Source organism: Diadema antillarum, unplaced genomic scaffold, assembly GCF_040938485.1.
Source record: "Diadema antillarum isolate AM-2024a unplaced genomic scaffold, OU_Dant_1.0 scf00000081, whole genome shotgun sequence".
Lineage (NCBI taxonomy): Eukaryota > Metazoa > Echinodermata > Echinoidea > Diadematoida > Diadematidae > Diadema > Diadema antillarum.
This window is the reverse complement of record NW_027270970.1, coordinates 386,775-413,394: the sequence shown is the minus strand read 5'-3', so window position 1 is coordinate 413,394 and position 26,620 is coordinate 386,775. Positions and strand designations below refer to the sequence as shown.

General features: G+C 36.6%; 1 protein-coding gene across 4 annotated transcripts in view; it reads left to right on the top strand.

Moving 5' to 3' along the window:
• Positions 1 to 26,009, top strand: part of LOC139717740 (uncharacterized) — a 75,752-nt gene extending 49,743 nt beyond the window's left edge. For 3 of the 4 annotated variants that reach the window (XM_071629243.1, XM_071629244.1, XM_071629241.1), the window contains 5 exons: positions 13,600 to 13,692; positions 14,492 to 14,684; positions 17,734 to 17,793; positions 24,246 to 24,390; positions 25,337 to 26,009. In XM_071629243.1, coding sequence (XP_071485344.1) covers positions 13,600 to 13,692; positions 14,492 to 14,684; positions 17,734 to 17,793; positions 24,246 to 24,390; positions 25,337 to 25,441 — 596 coding nt within the window. In that variant the 3' untranslated portion in view covers positions 25,442 to 26,009. The remainder of the gene's footprint in view (positions 1 to 13,599; positions 13,693 to 14,491; positions 14,685 to 17,733; positions 17,794 to 24,245; positions 24,391 to 25,336) is intronic. The other variant, XM_071629245.1, reaches the window with a different exon arrangement.
• The last annotated feature ends 611 nt before the right edge of the window (positions 26,010 to 26,620 follow it).

Sequence of the window (26,620 nt, the reverse complement as noted above, 5' to 3'; positions counted from 1 at the left end):
GCTAGTATTCTAACATAAATTTCTCTAACTCTTTGATTTATTTACCTCTGCATCATATTCTGGTTTGGGTTCACTAACACTGATATTTCATTTCACTATATATAAGATTTCGCGGATTGGTTATCTAACATTTGCTTCAGCATTTTCTCAACTTTCTTTCAGAGACCAGCCAGATGGTGCATAACAATTTCATTTCACTTTTGTAATACTGATGTGTCATAATGCCATACATTATGCCATACTCCACCATTTTATTTTACCTATTACTGGTGATGGTTCTGCTTACCTTGATAAGTGTATAGATGAAGTATATTGCAGGCTTTCAAGTGGCCCTACTTTTCCTACTTTTTCCTACTTTTTTACTGATGTCCCTACTTTTCCTACTTTTTTGCTCAAAATCCTGCTTTTTCCTACTTTTTCCTACTTTTTTGGTGAAAAACCCCGCAAAAAAAAAATGTGCAAGGCTACTTGAATAATTTATATTCAGAAATGATGAGTAGACTCTAGTTGCAGATTCTTACTGGTGTGGAGAGCCTCTTCAGCATGAAAGAGGGATAACACACACCAATCAACCACAAGACTGCTGCCAGCCTCAGCTTTTGCTCCTGTGCAGTGCTCAACCAGCTCTCATCATTGCTCAAAATAATACCAAGCTCTCCCAGGAGCAAAAGTGAGGCTGAGGCAGCAAGGTTGTGAGTACAAATTAAGATTTACATGTAACATCAAGAGTTCTGGTGAGTATCGACGAAAACTACTCCAAAAAGCCTGCACATGTCCTGACTTATTCCTACTTTTTTTTTTCTTAAATGCCCTACTTTTTCCCTCTTATGTCCTACTTTTTCCCTACTTTTTTAGAGATTTTGTTCCTACTTTATTCCTACTTTTTTACATTATCCCGCTTGAAAGCCTGATATTGATACCATTAATCAATGAGAGGGTAGAATCAGTTGCATTGGGGAGAAATACAGTAAGATTCGTTTACATATTTCTCCAGAGGCTACTCTGTTATTCTGACAGTCAGAACAAAACAGCCATTGGACAAATTATGAAATCTTGAGAGTGGCAAGTTGGATTAGAATGAAAGTTGGTTGACCTGGAGCATGCATGATCACTTGTGAATAATTTTGTACTTGTGAATTATTTGGTAGTCACTAATATCTTTAACTGTGTGAGAATGACATGAATGTAACAATATACTAGTGTCAAAGAGTAGAATGTGTAGAAGTATAGACAAAGAAAGAAAGATCAGATTAAAAGAGATAGAGATAATGAGAGATTGAGAAGGGTAAAGATGAAAAACGGAAAACAGAAATAGAAGATGTGGATAACAATATATTAGTGTCAAAGAGTAGAATGTGTAGAAGTATAGAAGTATAGACAAAGAAAGAAAGATCAGATTAAAAGAGATAGAGATAATGAGAGATTGAGAAGGGTAAAGATGGAAAACAGAAATAGAAGATGTGGATAACAATATATTAGTGTCAAAGAGTAGAATGTGTAGAAGTATAGACAAAGAAAGAGAGATCAGATTAAAAGAGCTAGAGATAATGAGAGGTTGAGAAGGGTAAAAATGGAAAACAGAAATAGAAGATGTAGTACCTACAAACAGGTGCTGTATCAGAGAGCAATCCTTTTAATACAAAGACCAACTCCAGGGAAAGCTGTATTGTCTAAACTGTAATTTTTGTACTGTCTCTTTCTTCTTGATTTATTCCTATCCTCGATATTAACAACCAGTCAGCCAGCTGTATATACAAAGTTACTAATCAGGGTATGAATATCTCTGATTTTTTTTTACTGGTACCATGGTCACTGTGCTTCTGAAATCTTGGGCTAACAGTTAGCAGGTTTAAATTGGTGATGTTCTCTTTACTAATGCCCTTCAGTTAAACACTTTGTAATTCCTTGTATAGCAAAATAAAAAAGTATGGATATGATTATATACCTCATTACAATTTACTTACATTTGGTATGTGATGGATTAAAACTCTTATAAAGAAATGTATTCTGATTATTTTACAATTTCTTGTTTATATTTCCATGGATGTATGTGGGTTAATATATAAAGACAAAAGAGATATATGTATACTGAGGCTTTCCGCATGAGCTATGCAATCCAATGTCAGTAGAAATTAGAATCCAATATCAATACAATGTACACTAAGCCTCTCCTAGAGAGCTGACTTGGACTTTGGTTCGCAATCTTGCTGAGCTCTGCAGTCTCGATTTCTGCACCTTGATGAGAAAAGGCTGTGCACTGCCAGCACCTTTACTGCCATTTAGAGAGGCGCTGCAATCTTGTCGTCATGGCAACAGGCAGCAAACACATTTCTTCTCCATGGCAACAGGACATCCACATCTATGGCTGCCTGATACCACTGATGGGATTGGCAGATCAATATACATGCACGCCATTTTCAAGTTGTCTATGTTGAATTGCCAAGGAAAATGATTTACTGAGAATGGAAGCATGTATACACTTTTTTTGAAATGCTAATTTCATTCATGACTGATGTAAAAGCTCACCATATATACTTTGTTTCATATTCAGGAATATACTTGAAGGTCTATGTATTGTGCACTGAAGCTTGTCAGGCTTAGCGGTGTTGTTTGGGAGAATAAATGCTTCAAATTCAACTCTTGGGGTAATTTAAGCTTTTAGCAGCTATTTAGCTGTGAAATTGTGTGCAGCTTTACTAAGTCCAGAAAATATGATGGATGTTTGATGGATGTCTGTACATAGAGTCACTCCCTTTGAATGTGTTTATCATATCCATCAATTCTCTGCTTCCCTGAGGGGTAGGTAAGGCTGGGCTGGGCTGGGCTGAAAACTGATCTTGACCTGGGGTCAAAGTGTGCTGCTAAGGCATTCCAATTTAGTCCAAATGTCCTCCTTTTGGGTGTGTGGTGAATTGCCAGACATATGTTTCTCATCACAAGGCTTTTAAGAAGCTGGCTGAAGACATCAGTATGGTGAATTTAGCTTTAAATGCCTGGCATTAGGTGATTATCCATTGAGGAGAAAATTGGACATATTGATATAAACTGCTGGATCAAAGTCTAGTGCAAGATGGAATACTTATTTGACTCGCTACTTCCTATACATTGAAATTAAATAGACCATATCAATGAAAATTGTTTGCATATATATAAAAGAGCACTTCCTTACTGATTGTGCATAGCAAAAATTGAAAAGAAATATAATTGGTAACAATTCTGTTTTTTCCCCCTGGTCTGTATAGAACATCTATATTGATAACAGTGACAACATTATGGTTTTATTTATTCCTTCTTGCTTGCTGCATGAAACTTGCTCATGCAGGTCATAAAGCAGTAAATATAAAGGGATCAGAGAAATTCCTTGTTTAGATCATTTATGCCTATATGATTGATTCTGGTGATGTTTATCATTCCTGACCAATAGATGTCACTACTTGAATTGCCCAAATTACAAATTTCCAAATCACAAATTTCCATCATATTTATGCACACTGAGGCGACCAGTTTCTATGAACAAAATCATTCTGAGCTGGAATAGATGAAATCAAGAAGACTGGATAATGTTATGCAAATATGTGTTATCTCTCTCGCTGTAAATTTGATTGTCCATAGTGGAAATGAAAAAAAGAAGAAGAAATGTTTACCATTGAGATAACATTGGGGAGAGAATTATATGATATGTTTTGAAAGATATGGTGTTTAGATAGGAGCACAATTCTAGATATACTGCGTGGTGTGAGGACAATGAAACATCACATTCTTAAAGGTACTGTTTTACAGTGTTTTCACCCTGAAAATTTGAGCTAAATGGTCATACATTCTACTAATGTAGCTAATGCTGTGTGAAAATATAAACTTGGAAAAAAGGCAACTGCAAATGATACCAAATGCTTTGAAAAAACAACAATAACAAAGATCTGCAACCAGATATACCATATCAATTTTCCTATAGATAGTAATGTTAGGATAAACAGTTATGTAAAATGGTTCGTTAGCATGGTAATGTTTCAAAAGTTTTTTTTTTTCTAAGAATCTGATGAAGGGTTGGTTATTGTAAAGAAATGTATGTATCCTGGTGTAATATTTCATCAGTTTGAACATCAAAATACAGCTTTCTCAGTGTGCCATTATTTCTTCAGTGTAGCCACCGCAGCATTTGTTGAAATGAGTTTTGAAAATCATGTGGACAAGATCATGAATTCAGTGGGATCTCATAAAAGGTACAGAGCTGGGTGTGGAAGGATTATAGAAAATGGTATAATATATTTTTTTTTTTTGCCATTCCACCCACTCTAAAGCACCCATTATCACCCAGTGTTAGTGTTGAGAGTCTGTCGCCTGATATCCTGCTCTGGAATCAACCCAGGCCCATTAGTCGTGGCTTTGTCCCCTTTTTTTGCCATTGTCAGCCAATACAGACAACTCAGTCAATTTTCTTCCTTTTTTTAAAAATCTTTAGACATGCCCTATTTACGAATTCAACAATTGCAAGCGTTCAATTTGGCCCAGAGCAATTGATCCACGTGTTTAAAAAAAAAAAGATAAAAAGAAACAAAAACAGATTCGGAGGGGATGACTATGGATGGGAGTGGAATATTAGAAATGTGAGACTGATGTGTCAAAGGTCAAAGTTCAAAGGTCATAAGTCAGTGCATGTGCTTCACTGTACCTGGGTCAGCCAGAATTATTCAGTGTCTGAAACATGTATGCTTTTGATCTTGTTAAAAGGTGAGTTGGACATGAAAAATCTCATTTTATTCACAGATCTTCATTTGGAGCTCAAGTGGAGTTTAGTCTCTTCTCAAGTCACTGTCAATTATATCAAGATGGCCATCCCAGGAAGCTTTTGCTACCTGTCTGTCTTCTATGTGTAACAAATAAGAATTCTATCCCCACACCACTCACCTAGGTAACGCAGGTGCCGATAGGAGGGAACCAAGTGACGATGAGGACGAACTCCCGGCACATCTTCGCACTAGTGAGTTTGGAAAATCTTCCCTGCGGAGAGATTCCTTTCTACACCTTCGATAACCCGCTTGCCTCCTATACACTAATGGCCGAGTATTATAATTATTAATTGTCATGTTTGTGCTTTTTTTTCTAACTGCTGTTATCTGTTCTAATGGACTCAATGCTGTCATGTGACAACTGGATTGTAATGTAACATCTGCTTAGCAGGCTTTCAAGCACTGATTATTTGGCATAACACGGAAGAGTTAAAAGTATTATGGAACATGCTTACAAATGGTCATTATTGTAAATAAAAAGAGACAAAAATGTAGAGAATCCTTCTGTCATTGAGTAAAGGCTACAGATATTCATAAGCCATAATCAGCTATCCTCTACAGTCTTGTAAGATTTTGCATGGGTGTTTTAGAATAGAATTGTTCAAAAGTGCTTATTAAATCATAGGAATTCGTGCAAAAACAAATGCTATGCATGTGAACATGAACATGGCGTGCATCGATGAAAAGCTGAATCATTACTCATGACCAGGTACACACTTCCAATCTGTACATTGAATCATCACTTTATCAAGTGATTCAACAAATCATCAATTTTAATATATGGGACTATGTTTATCCACGTCACAAGCAAAGATATACCTGCACTGCTTGTTATGGCTCAAATGGGGAATATGATTTCACTTGTGTATAGGAATGATTTGATTTTTTACGAGCAAAATGGCCACAACTTTTCTCATGTTCAGATACAAACAAGATTTATGAAACAGTGAAGGCATATTCAGGGAGGGAAAATATTTTGGAGAAGCATATGTACAAATAATCACACTCAAAATCTGTAATAGTCTCATAGGAACTCTGCTTCATCTAATATAACCTTTTTATAATATATTCATATATTTACAGATATTTATAACTGTGTGTTTGCATGCAAATATCTATTGGTCCCTTGTGATGCTGCATCATATACACAAATGACATAAAATTGATTAGTATTGTCAGTGATACATTAAATAATTAAAAAGTCGGTTCGTCAAAGTTCATCATCATTGCCTAACATAAGCCTATGACGTCCCCTTTGTATTGCATCATTCGATAGAAGATTGCCTGATATTAAAGGCATAATTTACCATTTGCAGTTGAAACAAAAACCCAGTGCTTCAAAATGGTTCTAAAATGTGAGTTAGGGATAGAAACAACCAATGTAAAAATTTAAATCAGTATAATCGATTAAATATACAAAATGTGAACAATAGTTATAAAAAATGTTTCCAGACTAAACCGTCTACAGTTATGGTTTATTGAGAAAAATAGTGATAACTCCTTATATTTTCAGCTTCATTGCGAAGATTTTATATTGTAGGGTGTTTTGTGATACAAGTGACCGACACATATGCATCAAAAGTAATATCTTGAACATTTTTTTTAGATCACTGCTCAGCTCAGACCATTTTTGATGAGCAAGTCTTTAACTCTGTGTAATCATGTAAAAATGACAAGGATAAATGAGAGAATTAAGTAATGAATGAATGATATGATGTGAAGTGACAGAGTTTTGGATTGTTTTATTTTGTTTTTGAACTGCATGGATACTTATCATGATAGATAGTAAATTCAATTTTACCTTTTAATGCAAAGATTTATTTGACAAGAAAATCTCTAGATTTTGTTGCCTTTAACACACAAGATTTGAATATTATTGAGACTTTCAATGCTACCAGATTTCAAACTCATCTGGGGGTTGTTTCATTAAGCTGTTCATACAGTTATGAACGACTTACGAACGACTGGTGATCAGTTGTTGTGATGAATTATTGAAATTCTGATAACTATAGCACATCAGAACTGATCACCAGTCGATCGTAAGTCATTCGTAACTTTACGAACAGCTTTATGAAACAGGGCCCAGAATGTTTATGAACATTAGACATAGTTTTGGGTAATGCTAGTGGAGGCAGAAATGCTATGCTTTTATTCAAAGAAATGCAGCTTGCTTTAGATATAGCCATACGTCATTGCTTGCGAGAAACTAAATTCTCTGAAAAAGGCTAGAACTAGACTAATACGCTGCTAGTGCTAATAGATAGAAGCTGAACACGACTGCATATAGTTTGCCCACTTTGCTTTACATAACCCCCATGAAAGCCTGAGACAGTTGCCGAACAAGGGTTTCTTGATTATAAAACGATTAATTCAAATCTTTCCTACAATAAGTAATATGTCCCATTTTATTGAAAAAAGATACTTTCCTTGTAATCAAGAAAAGAGCAGACAAGCATACATGAATACATGAATATAGGAAAGACCCAAATCTATCCACAAGAATTTGACAATAAAGTCCTCATATTTTTAATTTTTCAGTTCTGAGGATGTTATGTATACAAATTGAAACATAAAACAGTCATTAGAATCATTATCCATATTTGCATTATTTTACAATGTATCTCTAAAGATGAAAGCCAACTTTGGTTTTGGGCTGATCTTATATTCATCAATTCAAATGTCAGATTTCTTATAATGCATCCCGACAGACCACCTTTGTAATATTTTTACAGTTTTCTCTGATTTAAGTCTTCAAAATTTAACAGAGTGAGATGGTGACAGCTGATGTATATGATGCAGTTTTTGGGTATCTTGGCTACCAAGTAGCTGCCATTTTGTTGAATTAACTTTTTTTTAAAAATACTGTACCCTGGATCAAAATAAAATGGATAAAAGTAATTTTAGTGCCTTATGGAAGAAAATTTTGTTGCAAGAATGAGCTCAGCAGTGCAGCAGCACCATAACATTAGTGCTTACCACCCACACATCGCCAGTGATCACATTATTATGCTATTTATGGCATAAAACCCCAAAATAAAACAGACTTCATAATAGGGCTGAATTAGCGTTGGGATCATTATCACCAAATGCTAAGTTTTGAGCACCATGATGGCAGTGTGTAAATATACATCATACGAACACGTGGTTGTGCCATACAACACAGTACTCCAGGGTATGATGGTACTGAGAAGTACCATATGTCAGGGCTTGACACTCACTTTTTTTTTTCACTGGTGGCCCCAAAATAACAATCCGGTTTCAATATTAGCTGCTCAATTAACGTTTTTGTGAAAATTTGGTGGCCTAACATGAATTTTTAGTGGCCCTGGGCCACCACTATTGCCAAAACCTCTATGTGTACATGGTGTCTATCAGACTGATTTCTATGGTGATTCAAACTATACAGTTAAAAGTTTATTGTGATGAGATGAATGGAGGATTCTTTTTGTGTCTGTGGATGAGAACTAGACCCCGTTTACAGTGTGGGGCTGGGCTGAGCCGCGGCCGAGCCCGGCCTCAATTGCGGGGCCGAACCCCGCAATTCTGTCCGTTTACAGTGCCGGGCTCGGCGCGGGCTTTTAATTCAAACCTTTCAATATTTTGTCGAAGTGGCGCTCTGCTTGTAAACAAACGACTATTATTGAGAGCGCGCCGGTCACAATTTCTGTTTTCCAGAACCTTTGCCAACTGGACTTCGCGGCGACAAAGTCACCACCCCGCAACGAAGTCGCCGCCTTTGCCGAAGAGGCAAAGGCCCAAACCACCTTAAACTATACTAGTTTTCCACGTTGAGGGCGTCAATATCCTGAATACTGAAATAGTATGGGCAGAGGGTCTGGAAGCCAGACTGAATTTGGTACCGCATTTGGCCCAGTTTGTGTTTACAGTGAGAAAAGGCAGGGCTCGGCTGTGGCTGAGCCGCGGCCGAGACTACCTTCAGGGCTTGGCCAAATGCGCGGCCGATTTTGGTACCGTATTTGGCCTTTTGCACGTTTACAGTGAAATGAAGGCTGGGCTCGGCCGTGGCCGAGCCCGGCCCTTTCAGTCACTGTAAACGGGGTCCTAGATGGAACCTCCTGCAGAGTTGTTCACTGAGAGCTGCGCACATGTGACTTTCTGCCACACATGTATGTGTGAGTGTGTGTATTTGTTTCTTTCTGCTGTCGTTGTGTATGCAGTAATAGTATGAATGTCATAATGTAACACTGAAACATTTCCAAGAAGCTTGAAATTTGGAAAACGGAAGTAATGACCTCTTTGCTCTCAGCAATGATGCATACTTGATTGTTGCTTCGTACTGTCACATACGGGTTTGATTACTTAAGATTTATGTAAGTGAGGAGCTAATCATTGTGACAACTCAGCCCCTTGAACATTCTTTTCTCTGATGTATTCTTTAGTGGAATCCACATTTGCCTGATAGTTCACAATCTGTACAGTGATAATCACAAATAATGAAGGTTATATACAGTATGTCTTTCCTGTTGTTTATATGCAAAGTAAGTTCATACTTTCAGAATGCTATTAAATAACACTGTGCAAGAATTGCCAGCATGAATGCTTCTGAAGGGCAAACATTTGTATTTGTTACAAATTGTAGGCCATATCATACATTGTGTGCCAAGCGATACAAGGACAGTGCTGTATCGAGTATCTATTTCGCAAGCATAGCATTTTATGAATAGAGACTTGACGTGGTTTGATGTGTGATTTAGAAAAGATCCAAATAATCCAAATATTGGAAGGGGAGTGGAGCTAAGCAACTATGCAGAAAGACAAGAACCAAATGAGGCAATATTTCCTGTATAATGACCTAGAGCCCCGCTTTTTAACCAACGGGCCACGAAGCTCTCTCAGGTGGGACGCGATTTAGCCAAAAAATGAATAAAAAATATTTGTATATTATCTAAATAGGCCTAGTAAAAACTTATAGAAACTATGAATCTATACAACGTTTTCCAGAACGGTTGAGATTAGTGTCTGAACGGTCTGTCAGCTATACGTTTATTCTTTGTACGTCGTTTCTTTATCAAGTTTTGGTATAAACTGGCTTGCATCTGAAGGGACGTAAGCAGGGGTGTATCCAGGATTTTTTCTGGGGGGGGGGTCGTAATCAAAATTTTTGGACCTTTGCCTTTGCGAGGGAGCGGAGCGACCGAGCGGGGGGAGGGTGTGGGAGGGGGGTGTCCCCCCTCCCACGGTAGGGAGTTTTTATGCCTCCGCCACGAAGTGGTGCCGGAGGCATTATGTTTTCGGGTTGTCCGTCCGTCCGTCCGTCCGTCCGTCCGTCCTTCCGTCCGTCCGTCCGTCCGTCCGTCCTTCCGTCCGTCCTTCCGTCCGTCCGTAATGAATTTTGTGGACAAGGTAACTATCAAAACCTGTTGAGGTATCCTAATGAAACTTGGCATGTATGTGTATTAGGGGGTGAAGTTGTGCCTATCAACTTTTGGGTGCACATGCTCAAGGTCAAAGGTCAAAAGGTCAAGGTCAAATACATAAAATTTCACTATTTCCACCATATCTATTGAATGCCTGAAGATATTTTCTTGAAACTTAGTGTATACATGTATTACCCAATTAAAATTCTCTGGTGAAAGTTTGGGTCATGAGGTCAAAGGTCAAAGGTCAAAAGGTCAGGGTCAAATACATAAAATTTCACTATTTCCACCATATCTATTGAATGCCTGAAGATATTTTCTTGAAACTTAATGTATACATGTATTACCCAATTAAGATTCCCTGGTGAAGGTTTGGGTCATGAGGTCAAAGGTCAAAGGTCAAAAGGTCAGGGTCAAATACATAAAATTTCACTATTTCCACCATATCTATTGAATGCCTGAAGATATTTTCTTGAAACTTAGTGTATACATGTATTACCCAATTAAAATTCTCTGGTGAAAGTTTGGGTCGTGAGGTCAAAGGTCAAAGGTCAAAAGGTCAAGTAAAAATATTAAAACTTCTTTTTTTTCTCCGTACCTTGGAAAATTGTTCAAGGTATCTTCATGGAACATAGTATATACATGTACTGACTGGAAGTGATTATCTAGAGAATGTAGGGTTCATGGGGTCAAAGGTCAGGGGTCAAAGGTCAAGTGCAACACTTCAAAATTTTACTATTTCCCTCATATTTATGTAATGCCAGCAGGGTTATTTTTTTTTTACACTTGGTGTATGCATGTGTAACCTAATAGAAATTCTCTGGAAAGTTTTTTTTTTCTTCTTTCTTTGCCTCAAAGGTCAAAAGGTCAAAAATCAAGTGAAAGTGCTGAACTAACTTTTTCCTCCATATCTCGGAAGTGGCTCAAGTTATCTTGAAACTTAGTACATACACTGTATTATGCATGTTCTACCTGAAAGTGATTATCTTATGAATTTTAGGGTCAAGGGCCAGATGAAAATGGTAACAATTTACTATTCAATTCAGAAATTCACACCAATTTTCCACACCTGTACCTTGAAAATTACTCAATGCCTAAATGTATGAATGGGTCAAAGTCAAGTTAAAGTCCTTAAATCCCTAGATACATGCTCTCCTATTCATCCAATTAAACCTAGGTCAAGGAAGGTGAACATTCAACACATTTGTGACAAATTTGTTATTTAAATATTTTGCCAATTTTGTGAAAATGTAATCACACATTGTCCACATGTACTATCTAGACCTATTGGGAAAATCATGCATTATTGCGGAGGCATACCAGTCGCCAAAGCGACATTTCTAGTTGAATTTTGTATCTTAAAATGGGTCCATTTGGTGCATACAAAAGTGACTTTTTCGGCATGGCAGTGCGGCTTAGAAATAAGGTAAATTATGGCATATTAAAACTAAGTTACGAAATTTACGAGGTTTTTGACAATTTGCTGGAACACCGGTCACTTTTTTTCCCTGTTGTAGGCCTATATAGAGTAAAAAGCCCTCAAAAAACAAAAATGTCTTTTACAAAAAGTGGACCTTTTGAAAATTTGGGGGGGTCGTACGACCCTCCCGACCCCCCCTTGCATACACCCATGGTAAGACTCTGGAACAAGCACGTATATATTATGGATTACTGCCTAAGTGGGGGAGGGGGGGGGGGGGGAGGGAGGGGGGGCAGGACTGGGCAGGGTGTCAGTGGCTAAAACGTTGTTCTCCATAGCCAAATATCTCTGCCCCTTGTTTTAACATGGTGCTCTTCATCCCATACAGGTTCTGGATGATGTTAGTTTTGCCGTCCTCACGACCTTATTTGTTCCTGTCAAACATCACTTGACGTTGCACACTCTAATCTGTATAAACTGTGTGTCACCACCGTAATAAACTAATTGTCATGGCAAACTTGGCACTTGCTTGCAGCACAAATAACTGTATGTACTCACAGAAATGACTAATCAATTTTATTTGCAGTGTACAACAGTCATTTTGTATGCATTATGTTTGACTATTAACTGATTGGTAACAAATTTCCTTCTCACTTCTAGGAAATGCGTGTTTCGTTCGCTCATCCGTAATGAAGCAAAATATTTGAGGTAGAGCGTGCTTCGTGTGCTGAATGCATCTTCAAGTTTGTTATGTGTTCATGTATTTGATATTATAACAGAAAATTTTGTTGAGTATATCTTTTATTTCTATTTTGTGTGTTTTGTTTCACAGAGAAAAGTTTGATAACTTGCAGACCATATTTTTTTTTCTCATCAAAAGACTAAAGAATGCCTACAGTACTTTAATGCCAACAGCCTGTTGTGATATAAAGGCCTAGAAGATATCTGAAAATCTGTTATGGAATGAAGATTATAGTCTGTTCCACTCTTTAATAGTGGCAGTATTCCCAAACTGCATGCTTTGGCAAAGTCTTATTGGACCCCTTGGTTTCTTCTCTTTCATGAACTTCCATAGGGCCAATCTGGTTCCTACAATAAGCTGCCAGTTGGTATTATGTGTGACAACAATGTGAAGGCTTGGCTGCTTGTGAATAAAACAGGCCATGGGGAATTCCCATTTATAGGGCATTCAGTGTTAACAAACTGAAGTCATGCATATGTGGCAATACAGCCATGTCCTGCTACAAAGGGAAGAATCTTAAGTCTGCACACTCAATTGTGGTATAATGCATAAAAAGACAGCAATCAAACAATTAAAATTGGAAATCATTTCTAAATTTGCCATATTATAGAATATTGGGTGACTTTTTCCCCACTAGCTGTCTTTGGGCTAATATGTTGATTATGTTTATATCATGAGCTCATTTTTGTTTTTGTTTCAGTGAATATTATTATTTCTTTATGTGTAATGAAGCCCGCAGTTTACAGGTAAAAGGCAGATTTGGATGAAATACATCTGAGATTCATGGTGCTATTACAATTTGAGAAATGTTTGACAGATTGTACTCAAATTTAGTGTACATATGAATTTTGTCATAGCAATGCTGTCTCTGTCTGTCTGTTGTCTGTTTGTCTGTCTCACTCTTAAATTTGGGGATAGATCTGATCGAGGTCAGAGTGGAAAATTGAAAAATTTGACCACTGACCAATGATGAAAAGGCTGAGAATTTCCTCAAATCTTCTACAAGGACCAGCCAATAGAGGGCAGTGTCACTGCTGAGGGTTTTTATTTTGTTGTTGTTGTTGTTGTTGGCGATAACTCTTGCCAAGGTCAAGGTTGATGAGGAAGTTCAAGTGATGAAATTAGAGCAGAGATTGGAAAAGGTATACGGCTTTATGTAGTCACACACAATTCAAGCAAAAACCACAGCAGCAGGTATCCACTGAATACATCGTGGACAAATATTCTCTTTGAAAGTTGGCAAATGTTGGATCTGCTTTTTTCTTCCCCCAGCACCTCCACCACCAGTCTCAAGCCCCCCTCCACCTGACTACGACATCGATGATGACGAAGATGGTGCCAACGGGGTTCCCTACCACCACAAATGTAAGCCTGACATGTGAATCAGTATTTTGCTGTATTGTATGCCTTGGATTCATTTTATTCTCAGCAAAAGAGAAATGGAGTCTTAATAATTGTTGTTGCTTTTCTTACATAAAATTTATAACCCTCTGTTTTTGTTTTAATTTTGTGTGTGTGTGTGTGTGTGTGATATACGGGAAGAAATTTGATATTACAAAAATGTGTTTAATCTTTGCTTAATCCTATGCCTTCAATTTGATCTGTTTTGGGAAAAAAGATGATTTTACCCCACTTATTATCCAATTCTTGCATACAAGTGTATAACTGGATTTCATTGCATTAGTGATGTGCTAGGGTTCACCTTGTGTGATAATATCATTGTATGCTTTCTCAGTTGTATTGTGGATACAAATTTCATTATTAGTGACACTGTAGAAAGAATAAGTAAACATGTGGGATAGTAATGTTTAAAACTCAGAGAATCTGTTGCAGTGCTGGAGTGATATAGCTTTGGTTTAGAATGTCATTAGATTGGTTTAGGTAAATCAGATTAAATTGATTAAGGTATATCAGATTAGATTGGTTTATGTAGGTCAGATTAAATGGGTTTATGTTGATATTTGTAAGACTGGTTTGATGGGGCATTATGATTTATTTTGTAGTTTTCTGTGTTCATGTTTAAGGACAAGATTTTGTGCTAAAATCAGTTTGAATGAAGGAAATGGAGAGATCTCAAATAAAACAAACAATATGATTTCCGAACCTTGTACCAGAGCCATGAGCTCATGAATTGAAACATGTTTAATTTGGATGATCACTTCAGTGAACTCATCAGGGAGATTCATCGAGTTCGATATGGAAGAAGACCCTTCGACCGCGATGCCGACGTCCCCTACCCATCATCAGCCTCGAGGGGTGGTGGTCGATGAGAATGGACTCATCCAACCTAAGCCCCTAATCAACCCAGTCAAGACGTCTTCCGCTCACAAGGATTTACACCGTGAACTAAGGCATAGGTGAGTACTCAATTCAATTCAATTCAATTCAATTCAATTCAGTTCAGTTCAATTTATTCAATTTTCCACAATCAGGTAAAATATAAACAAAACACAACTGTGATTAAAAAATAGCAACAGACAGTACAATACTGCATTTACATGACAATTCATAAGTACATGTGTATAAATCATCACAAAGGGCTATTAAAATACAGGAAAGTGGATGGGGATAACAAAAGCAACTTTGCTTAACAAGGTTAACCTGATAGCTATTCAGTGAGAAGTACCAACATTGATTCTTGGTGCTGCTGTATGTGAAAGTGGATATTTTCGCGTGACTAATTTTTTCACGCTCGGCTGGATAAGATGAGTTTCGCATGTTTTTGATTCCATGGAATCAAGATATCAACTACTGGAACACATGGCAAGCAAAAATATTTGCATGCTTTTATTTTTGCACTAGTTTCTGGATGCGCAAAATGCATGAAAATTTCAACACCGTGAAAATTTCCACTTTTACAGTAGAAGTAGGAGGAGGAGCCAAAAACGAGAAGGATATATATTGCAGAAATTTGTAAGGAAATAGAAGATGAGGAACCATGATCGTGTGAAGCTCCTCAACATGTAGATCCAGTGAACTTCAACCATCTTGTCACTTAATATATTGTAATTCCCTGCCCTTCTACCATCAGGTTTATCTGTCTGATATGAAAAATCTACTCCTTTACCTTTTTACACATCCTTGATCCCATGTATGTTACTTTACCGGGCTTGGTAAAAAAAAAAGAAAAAGAAAAATTTGAAAAGAAAGTCACTGTGGTAGAAAGACAGAAGTAATACTTCCCATAATCCACACCCATCTTTTCCTTGTAGGCGAATAAAACCCATTTTTTCCATGTGCATATTCTTACTAAGTATATTCTCTTTATCTTTATAGTTAGCTAGGACAACTGATATTTTATTTTATAATAGTTGGATAGTGTTAAAAGTTTAGAGTAATTTCATGTGTTTTGTATTGTGGTATTAAGACATTCATTGAAATCTCCCCAAGTGCTTTTATGCTATCTTTGGTTTTTTAGTTTTTTCCATTTACCTGGAATAAATGATAGATATTAATGAGAGCACAGTTTGTTTAGTACCTTAAAACATTAAATATTTAATGTCAAAATACTCAATAATTACACTTTAAGTGACAATTCCAGTGAGTAAATTTGAATCAAGCTACAGGAAAAATCTTACACAGGCATTATTCATCAATTATCATGCACTGGTATGCTGTGAATGTATTTGTTTGGAATCCTAGCCAGTCAACTCACTCATGCCCAATGTGTACAGATAAACATATGCATACACAAGAAATAAACAGAAATTTGCTCACACAAATATTTTGCTGGATGTCTCATAAAGGATTAGCAGTTCAAGGATCTTCTCAGTGCACATATTCTAGGAGTCAGATTACTTTCTAATACTAATTTGGGGAAGATGTGAAATATGTATCATTTGTTTCAACATATTTGACGAATCTTACACATGTCTGTCCGAGGTAATGCTTATTTGCTCCACTCATGTAAGCAAACCACAGTATGAATGACCTTTTTTAGAGAGCTTTTGTATATATACATCATGTGATGATAGAAGATAAAATATATGTCAGTGACTTTAGAATTAAGAGAGGAAAACATGTACTCATCCCATTGAATAGTTCATGTGTTAAAAGCTGAGTTAGATATTTTTAGTAGATAAATGCATCACATAGGCTTTAGGAATGTCTGATGAATACAGAACCAAAAGTCTTTAAGTCATTAATATTTGTTTGCGAGGTTACAGAAATGTAGTAGTCCTTCACAAAGTTGTACTCAGAAACACATACATGCAATTTTGTTGCTCTTAGTCTTGGGGTAAGCGGTGTGCAGATGTTGGTGTCTTTTTCATCTTATTTCCTTCCTTGTCAAGTAATTTGGAATTAGTATGGACTCTTAACCCGTTCCGTACGGGAACCTGGTGACCTGCGTATTAAATCTATGGGCATTTCAGCATTCAGTACGGAATGGGTTAATTTCCATGTTGAAAATACATCTCCATTTTAGTGATGGATTTTAGCATCCAGACATAAGGAGGCATCACCTGGGATTTACCACAACTTCCATTACAACTTTGTTCACACTTGTCTCATTATCAAATAGATTGTCCTGACTAGTACTCTGTCACCAAACTGGCAGGAAAACTTTGGTGTAGATTTGGATTCAAGAGAAGCCAGTTTTGAGCCCAATATGGGTGACTCTTCTACTGGCTGCACAGTATTGTGCAGTGATCTCAACAACATTTGGAAGTAACCGCCAATATGGTTGATGATAGTCTTTCATGACTAACATGGATAAAGCAGGGATAGGCAGGAACACAAAATTTCTTGAGATAGCTCTATTTTGATTCACTAGATATGATATGTGTATGCTGTGCATCGTTTATGTTCGTTACAATGACTAAAATGAGGCCGTATTAGTCGTAAGCTGTGCGTTCAAGAGAATCTGACTTTAGAAATTTGGGGGTTAACACTCCAGAGTGTTAGTTTGTGGTTCAAGGACTGGAGTTGTGCATTTATGAATTCCATTATTATTTGTGAGTTTAACAGTGTGAGTAAAACTCATTAATGAGGGAATGGACATGCTGTTACAACACGAATAAAAAATAAATAATCCACTTTTTAATGAGATTTTTTTCAAGAGGTAATATTGACTGGCATAATTAATGAGGGAACCTACATCTGTCATTGTCGAAAAACTCTCTTTGAATTTAATATTTCATGAATTAGTATTATGTAGATAGCTCCGTGATTAAAAAAAGTAATAAACATGTAAGAAGTGATTAAGAGCTGGAGCTACCTTTTATCAACTTGACCAGCTCATTTAAGTCCCTTTTATCACAAAGAGAGTGCCAGTGATTTGAAAAATATAATTGTGACTTCTAAATAGCAGTAAGTATCTACTGTGAATGGCTACATACTCAGAACTCACTGTCATGAATCCCCTAAAACAGAAAAATGATGTCAAATGTTTGTATCACCCTTAAGGTCTATGTATGCTAGAGCTGATTATCCGGGAAGCGTTGATCCTATACAGGTTCCACAGCGGTAAGAGATGAAAAACTTGTTTTGCCTCTGAATGGCTCCCTTTGGCAAATTGCGAAGCAATCCTTTCATGCTTTACTCCCTCTCCCAGTGTTTTCTGCTGCTCTGCAAATTGTCGTGGCGGGTTTCATGGTCTTTTCGTCTATTTGTCGCCTACATGTGTGTCGTTTAACGTGGAGATGAAGACTTCTGAGAGAGTGAAATTATTTCTCAGCCCAGAGATAGAAAGTCACTGGGTTATTTTAGGATCATGTCAAACAGCAAAAAGTAGTCCAGAAGTCTGTCGTAATTCATACTCTTTGATTAACTAGCAGCATTAAGATGTATGTAACCATCACCATGGCAACGCATCCAATTTCATCCACAAGGAAATGCTTCCCTTTTACTTCATCAACTTAACTTTCCAACAGCAGCCTTTTTTCCAGCAATTTACTTTTTTTGAGGTGCTAGTGCTTTCAAGTCATTCAGCCTGAGTAATATAATGGGATCACCATACGATGTCTTTTTCTCAGTGATATGCAATGTGTGATTGTTGTTGTTTTTTCTAACTTGAACTATTGCCCATCATTAAAATTTGTACAAATTTCATTGGTATGTACGGTCTGGTTTGATCACAGGGAAAATACACCATGGCATGATGTAAAAATTGATTAATTTTAAGTTTAAACTCAAGTCAGTGTACGAGTCAGTGTATTGGCATTTAAGCCTTGCTTGTCACATGTGCATGTATCACATGTTCAGACTTTATTGAAGTTTATCACTTTGTGGTACCAGGTATAAGATAGACATTTGTCACCAGTCATTTTTGAACTGCTGACCGTCGGGGCGTACATTAGATCTGTCAATTTCAAGTGGTTGTATATTGAAATATGCCCTCCTTTCTGTTGTTTTCACATTGAGTAGATCAATATTTATCCAGCATGATTGTAACCTCAAGATACATTTCTTCACAAAACAGTAGCATACAACATTTTCATCCTTGCCTAGAAATAGATGTAGCTACATAAATCTATAGATATCCAAATGTATCATCACTACTGCACAATCAATAATCATTCAAGTCATTGATTTCTATCTTAAAGCTTTAACTGTTTTGCAATGATTATTGTGACATTCAGTGACATCATGTACCATTAGCATCATCGTTAGTTTTTTTCAAAGTCAAGAAACTCACCAGATTTGTCTTCAAGTTCACACATTTTTAGCATACCTATCTTGTAAATTACATTGCTTTGAAAAATTTGCTTTCACATTTTTTTTTTAGTGCCACTATCATCTCTTGAAGTAAACTCCTGATCACTCATATGTGATATAGTCTGGGATACTGTCTTTAAGGCCTTTAATTTCATTAATGCAGTGATAATATCATAAAACTTTTCCAGATTGTTGCATTATTCACACTGTAAGTCATGAGCTAGAAGAATGAATTATTATTTTCCTCTCTTCATAGTTCCCAAACTGGAACATGTGTGCTGTCTTTGGTTCATAGTCACAGATATCATGCAGTTGGCCTTAAGAATTTTCTGTAGCAACATCAATGCAAAATTGCAATGTTAGCGTCAGTGCCAGTGTCGATATCAGAAGCATTGTAAATAGTACACACAATTTGGTCATTTATTATTATCATGAGGATTAACATCATCATTCATGTCATCATCATTACCAATACTCTCCATTGTTACTATTACCATGTCTGTCATTTGACTATCATCATCATCATCATCATCATCATCATTATCATCATCATCATCTTCACTATCATCATCTTTATCATTTTCAACACCATCTTCATCTTTCCCAAATTATTATCAAAATCATCGTCAACATCTTAAGCTACATCATATACCATCTTCATCATCAGCAATATGACCATTATCATCATCATCACCATGACCACCACCACCACCACCATCATCATCACCACCACCAACATCATCATCATCATCATCATCATCATCATCATCATCATCATCATCATCATCGTTGTCGTCGTCATAGCCTCCTCACACCCCCTTTTGATGAAAAAGAAAGTCATGAATTATATTAAGTGAAGGTAGCAACATAATCCATTCATCAGCAATGTATGGTAAATAGGTGAAAGAAAGACTTGCATCAAATCTCATATCTAGATCGTAATTATTGCTCTCGCTACACATGCAGATAGCACTAGCATGTTTTTTTCTTCCCCACATTCAGTTCATGCAGTGCTTCTTGGACGGTAGTCACGTAGTCATATTTCATCACATTTTAAACTTCATAAAACACACTTTAATATATTCAAGGAAGGTACATTCATGCAATCAGTGGAAACTTCTTTGAAATATATCGCTGCTTGGGTGACAAAACCTTGTATCTAAAAAAATGTCAAATGTTCAGGAGAGCCAAAAAACATGGCAACCAAAGCACCATAACAAATGGGATCATCTTTCCTTTGACAGGCAATGGTGGCTTCATTTCTTTCTCTTTTTTTTTGAAAGACAGCTAGGATTTGGACAGGACATGCTTTCTTAACTGATTATTTGGCAATGAATTAAAAAAAGTGATTTTCTCCAAAATTTGAGACACACGGTCTTGTCACCTCAGCAACGATATGTACCTCTGAGAACAGCATTCAAATGGAGAAGGCTCAGATCATCTCTGTAGTCTGAGGTCTAGTGGTAGTTTGTCCATTTTAAGGTAAATAAAAAGCTATATTTAATCTAGATAGCCAAATGATTTTGCCAGCTGTGTGAAAACAAACAAGTAATCTTTCTGCAATTTGCCTATAGAAGCAACTACAAAAGTACATGGGATGTGCTCTTTGCTGCTTCCATCTATGTGTTACTTGAATATTGGGTTTCATTGACACTGTCAGGTATGGTTTAGTTTCACAAAAGATGCTCATATGTTAACATGAAAACTGCTCCCATTACTTCATTTTGTATCAAAATGTCTATGGAGAACTTTTTTACATGCAGTTGACATTAAAGGTCCTGTTTACCTTTCGGAGTAGGGATTTAAAAATGTTCAAGATATCACATGTTATGCATATGTGTAGGTCAGTTGTATCACAAAGCATCCTACCCTATAAAAATTTTGCAATAAAGCCTAAAATAGGAGATATCACTGTTTTTCTCAATAAACCATAACTGTAGACAGTTTAGTCTGGAAGCATTTTAATTCTAACTATTGTTCACATTTTGCATATTTAACAATACTTACCATCCATTATACTGATTCAAATTGTTACATTGGTTGTTTCTATCCCTAACTCTCATTTTAGAACTGTTTTGAAGCACTAATGCTGGGTTTTGTTTCATCTGCAAATGGTAAATTATGCCTTTAAGTAAATGGCAGAGCTGGATAAAAGGGAACAAAAAGCAAAAAATGAAAAAATATAGATAGCAGCAATAAGCATAGGAGTAAAATATGTGGTGTCTAATATATGTTTGCAAATATACATTTGATATCTGCAGATATCCATATATGTCAGAGAGAAATTTGCATGTAGGACCTACATACAAAGTAGATCACAAAAAGACTTTGGGGGAGGTTAAAAGTCTTCAGTTTGCTGCTTAAGCTGACTTTGTCAGTGACTTACATGTAGTCAGATCCTACTTTGCCACTGCAATTGCTATATTTATGTGTGTATGCATAAACATTGTATATATATATATATATATATATATATATATATATATATATATATATACACACACACACACACATGCATAAACATGCAGTGCTCTTAAATTTTATCTTTTACTCCAGTTCAAGATCACTGGTTTGGTGTTGTCAAATAAACCACATGGCATAAGGACCAGCAAAATAACGGCCAGAGATGCTATAACTCTCACAAGCAAATTTTATGCTTCAAGCCAAAAGTCATTAAGTCATGATAGTAAAAAAAAATCCATAACAATTCAAAGAATCCACAGAATCTATTACTTCATTGTCTAGTAATTCTAACTGACTGCAGTGTTCAGTGTTACCAATACTGTCTTTATGAAATTTGCCGAAGCAAAGCTGAATAAGTTGTGATATGTGTCTATGAAGTAGATTTCAATGAATATCGAAAAGACCTTCACTTATTAGAAGTTGTTGCTCTTTACTGTGAACACTGGTTAACATTGTCTTACACACACATAAAACAAGATATCCAATAAAATATTTCACAAACTCCTAACATGCTCGTACATCAGATTAAAATTCATGTCTTCCCATTTTGAATGTTAATCTGCCATTTAGCATGAAAAAAAGGTGTGCCTTGAAGAACAAGGCGAGCACATGTGAGGCGCATTTTATACTTCCTGCCTCGCCAACATTTACATCGTTCTTCCTGTTTGCGTTGTTCTTCTGGGCACATGACGAAATCAATTCACTATGGAAGCATATAATATGTATATTGTCTCTTGATAATGCTTTGTTTTGAAAGGTATATGCTCAGTACAGAGTGTTACCTTCAAAGTGTAATTACACACTGCAAAAAGTCCGTTGTTAAATAGTGAACATATTTAAACAAGACGATCAAGAATTTTACATTAAAGTACTAGATTTTTGAAAAAATGTGAAAATAAATTCACACCACAGTAATACCAGCTGGTGTGGTCTCTTATTGAAGCTGGACGGGTGTTAAACCATTGATATTAACACCAACAAATATCAAATCAACACCATGTGGTGTCATTTTTTAATTAACACCAGTACAGTGTCAAAATAACACCAGATACAGTGTCAAATTAACACCACGGAGTGTCAGGTGAACACTTTTCAACACCATCACAGTGCATTTTCAACACCTGTGGGTGTGGTCCTTTATTGAAGTTTGATCGGTGTTAGATTTAACACCCGTGGTGTTAAATCTAAGACCGATGTTTTTACAGTGCAGTTTAAGAGCACAACATGGCAGTATTCTAATGTTGTCATATAATTCTGTACAGGTCCATAAACATACTGCGTCAGAAATGTCTCAGATGCATATCTTTGTGTGGAATAAGATGCTTTGCCCATCTTGTCATCTCTGTATAGTGGAGGGATGGATTGTGGGCTATTGTATGGGGCTCCATCGGCAAAATACACCTAACATTGGTATCATTTATCTTTCAGCCGTCTATGACGTGTCTAGGGTTGGGTTATGAAGAGTTTGTGTGTTGAATGAAATTGGATTGTTATTTGAGGATTTGGTGCCTAACTGCGTGGGATTTTTTGCATTTCTTTTGAAGTATGGTGACAGGCTAACTGTGCGAGGTGCATCTCAAACAAACACAGATGTATCCAAACCTGTACAGAGTGTCTCATGAAACTGTTTAAACTGAGAGACAACAGTTCAATGTGGTGAAAATTTTTGTGCATTTTGCTAATTTGCGTGTCTTGGCTGTTATGAGGACAGCATGATAAACTGATATAAGTTATGTTCAACGGTGATCCTTAACCTTGAGGCCATTTTGTCAACGAAATGACTGATGTCGTAACAAAATCAACTTTGTGAACACTTGGCACCCTGTAGAGCTTGTCCTCGGGTTAAGTATCACTGTCTGCACATAACTATAGACTTGCCAGGAACCATGCATACCATAAATTATCATAAGAAATAAAATTTGACTTTGCTCTCATTCTGTACACATGATGATATCATCTCCAACAGGAGATTCAAATTTGTAATCATAAAATAATTTTCTTTTCTAAATCAAAATATTTGCATATATGTTTCAGTGTTTTTCATCTCCAATGGGCATGAATGAAAACAGTTACTTTGCCAGTAATATTTTTCTTCAGTGCACTTAAAGGTGCAATTCATTACCATGAAGTTTACTTTAATTAGGTGTAAAGTGACAGACAGAAAGCTAAGCAGAGTCAGAATGACAACTAATCAACTGGAAGCCAGATATATTAGCAAACAAGTTACTGTGGTTTTGTTATCTTTCTGGTTCTCACTTAAATGATTCTCTTTCTATTCAAACTAAGTTTATGTTGTTTTTAATTGTTTTTGCATCTTGCTAATGATGCAGCATAATGCAATACAATTTTGCACAACATAACAAGCCATGACGTTCACACACCACTGAGACACAACAGTACATAACGGGTGCATCCACGTCAACATCCAATATACTACATTATTACACATTGCAAGCAGAAATATTCTTGCCAGTTTCATGTTGTGTCAGATACTTGTACATGAGTATTTCCACACCATGAATATTTCCACTTCTACCGTACATTTTGGGTTGTAATTCATAGCAAAACAAACAAACAAACAAACAATCAAACAAACAAACGACATCAGCTGTCTTGCATTTAACACCAAAAGCACTTCATGAAAATAAATGGAAATTTAATGATGAATTGTGTAATGAGCCAGGGACATTCAGGCTGATGATTCTAATGAGGGAAAATTGTTGTGCTGATTAGTTTCTTTGAAATATTCTCCTTTTCTACATTTTCCTGTGTCATTTCCTGTGGTGTTTCCATGGCAGTGGGCGCAGTGTGCTTGAAGGCAATGAGCTGAAGTCGGCGTTCAGAGACAGGGAACAGAGGCGGACTAAGAAGCAGCTGGAGCAAGAGCGCATCAAGAACAGAACCAGCCTGGACCAGAAGCTGGCTGAGCGCCTCAAGATTGGGGTAAATTCATTTTACAACTGAAAACAGACTAGAGGTTTACATACTGTATATGCCAAATATTTTGTGAGGTTTTTATTTTCGCAAATTTCACGAGTCAGCTGCTATTTGCAAAATTAAAAAACACACAGAAATATTGACTCTGATCCCGATATGAATGTGACATACGCATATATACATTTCTCCATTCAATACAGGACTCCATGATCGCGAATTTAACCACTCGCAAAATCGTTGGGAAGTCTTGATTCGCGAAAATTTATACTCGCTAAATATATGGCATATACAGTGAATGGGAGACATTGTAGTGGTTCATGTATGAGCTTCAAGGGTTCATTTTCTAAGCTGGATATTAGCTGTGGTCACACTCGCAAATGTTTTCTGTTTGAACTCAAATTACCTGAAAATTTGTTGTGAAGCTTCTCGTGGAACTATACTAAAATAAGGGAAATTTCCCAAACCCCTGCAAATGTCCTTGAAGTTTGTGCAGTCGGAAGACATGCAGCTGAAACTAGAGAGGTTTGACTGCCAGTGTGAACAGATGAGCAAACTTTGCGAGTATTCTCAAAATTTTGCTAGTGTGACTGCTGATATTGTGTGAACACAGTCTGTGTTTGATTCATGTACTTTGCTGTGATATCCTTTTCATTCGTAGAGTGTCATTAAATATTTATAACTCATAGTACTTGTATGTCAGATTTATCATGAGTACCAGTAACTTGAAGAACTCTTCAGGGGGATCTTGTAACAAAAAGAAGTTATGTGTTTTGCTGTTTAAATCTGCACCATGTACCAGCTAATTCCATGAGTCATATCAAATTCCTATGAAAAGTGGGTCATCACATGTATCTGATGTCATATCACATCACATTTTGTATCATGGCAGACAACGACTGAAAGGGCTTGATTTTCTAACTGTGAGTCGGTTTTTGTCCTTTCTTATCATCAGGAGCAGGAGAGTTTGCAGAATCTTCAGGCGTTAGAAAAGGCAGCCACCGAGCCAGAATTCATGAAAGTAACACTCAAGTCCCGCGGTGGATCGGGGAAGTCATGATGGGTCCAATAACGCCAGGTCTTCCAACAAGCAGAGATACAATCAAAAAAGTGAGAAGTACAACTTCATCAACAAAAGATTGTCTCCCTTCAAAAACCCTGCTAAATGTTTTCCTTCCCCATTTTTTGTTGGGAAACGATTTATTAATATTCTTGATTTATTTATGATCAATCATCTGCAGAGACTGTACAATTCTCTGAGATCAAACTAAACCAATGTGGAGGTGTACCAGACTATTGATTAGAAATGATTTGGTTGAATTGCTTTAAGGGGGAACACCCCAGTCTTTAGATGTGGGCTGTGTACATTCTATGCAGATGCATGCATTTTTATAGCTATGGTGGTGGTAAAAAGCTGAAGTAATATCAGGTCTTAGTTGTAGAAATAGGGCTGTGGTAAAGTAGAGTCTAGTAGCACAAAATTAATGGTCACAGAAGTACAAACCTGTAAATGCCTGCTGATGAATTGCTATTTTTTAGAAACATCTGTCTTTTTTCTTTCAGCTAATTTGTCCTTTTTATGTATGCAAAACACAAACTTTACAAACACAATCGTACTCCATGAAATGTTACAATATGTACTACTGTAATTGTGGAAATTTTTGTGGTTGTAATTTTTTTGCACTTAGTTGGGTAAAATGAATTTTGCATGTTTTTATTTCCCCTGAATCATGAATACAGAATATCACTGTATAATACGAGCAAAAATATTTGTATGCTTTTATTTTTATGCAAGTTCAATATTGTACAAATTGCATGAAAATTTTCAGACAGCAGAAATTTCCACTTTTACAGTGTAGGGCCTACTGATAGTGCATATGCATTTCAGTTCAACAGACATTCAATGACAATGAAATTGTGTATGTCCTCTGGATTAGTTGTTATTGGCAACTTTCAGCCAAATCTACATTGTTTTGTCTGCATCATTTCTCTATAGTCCCTCCAAAACCTGATAAAGAGATATATTTTTATATCATCGTCAGAACTTGAGTTTTTCAGATATGAGATTCACATCACCGTCATTCCACTCTGTGGCACTGTGATGGCTCATGGTTTTACAGGATGCAACAATTTTCAGAACTTTGTAAAATGGCAGGTGATGCAGTGCAGTAATTGATTATCTACGTATGCTCCTGGTTTTGTATCAATGTATGAAGCTTAGAACAGTGCTTCAGCCGAT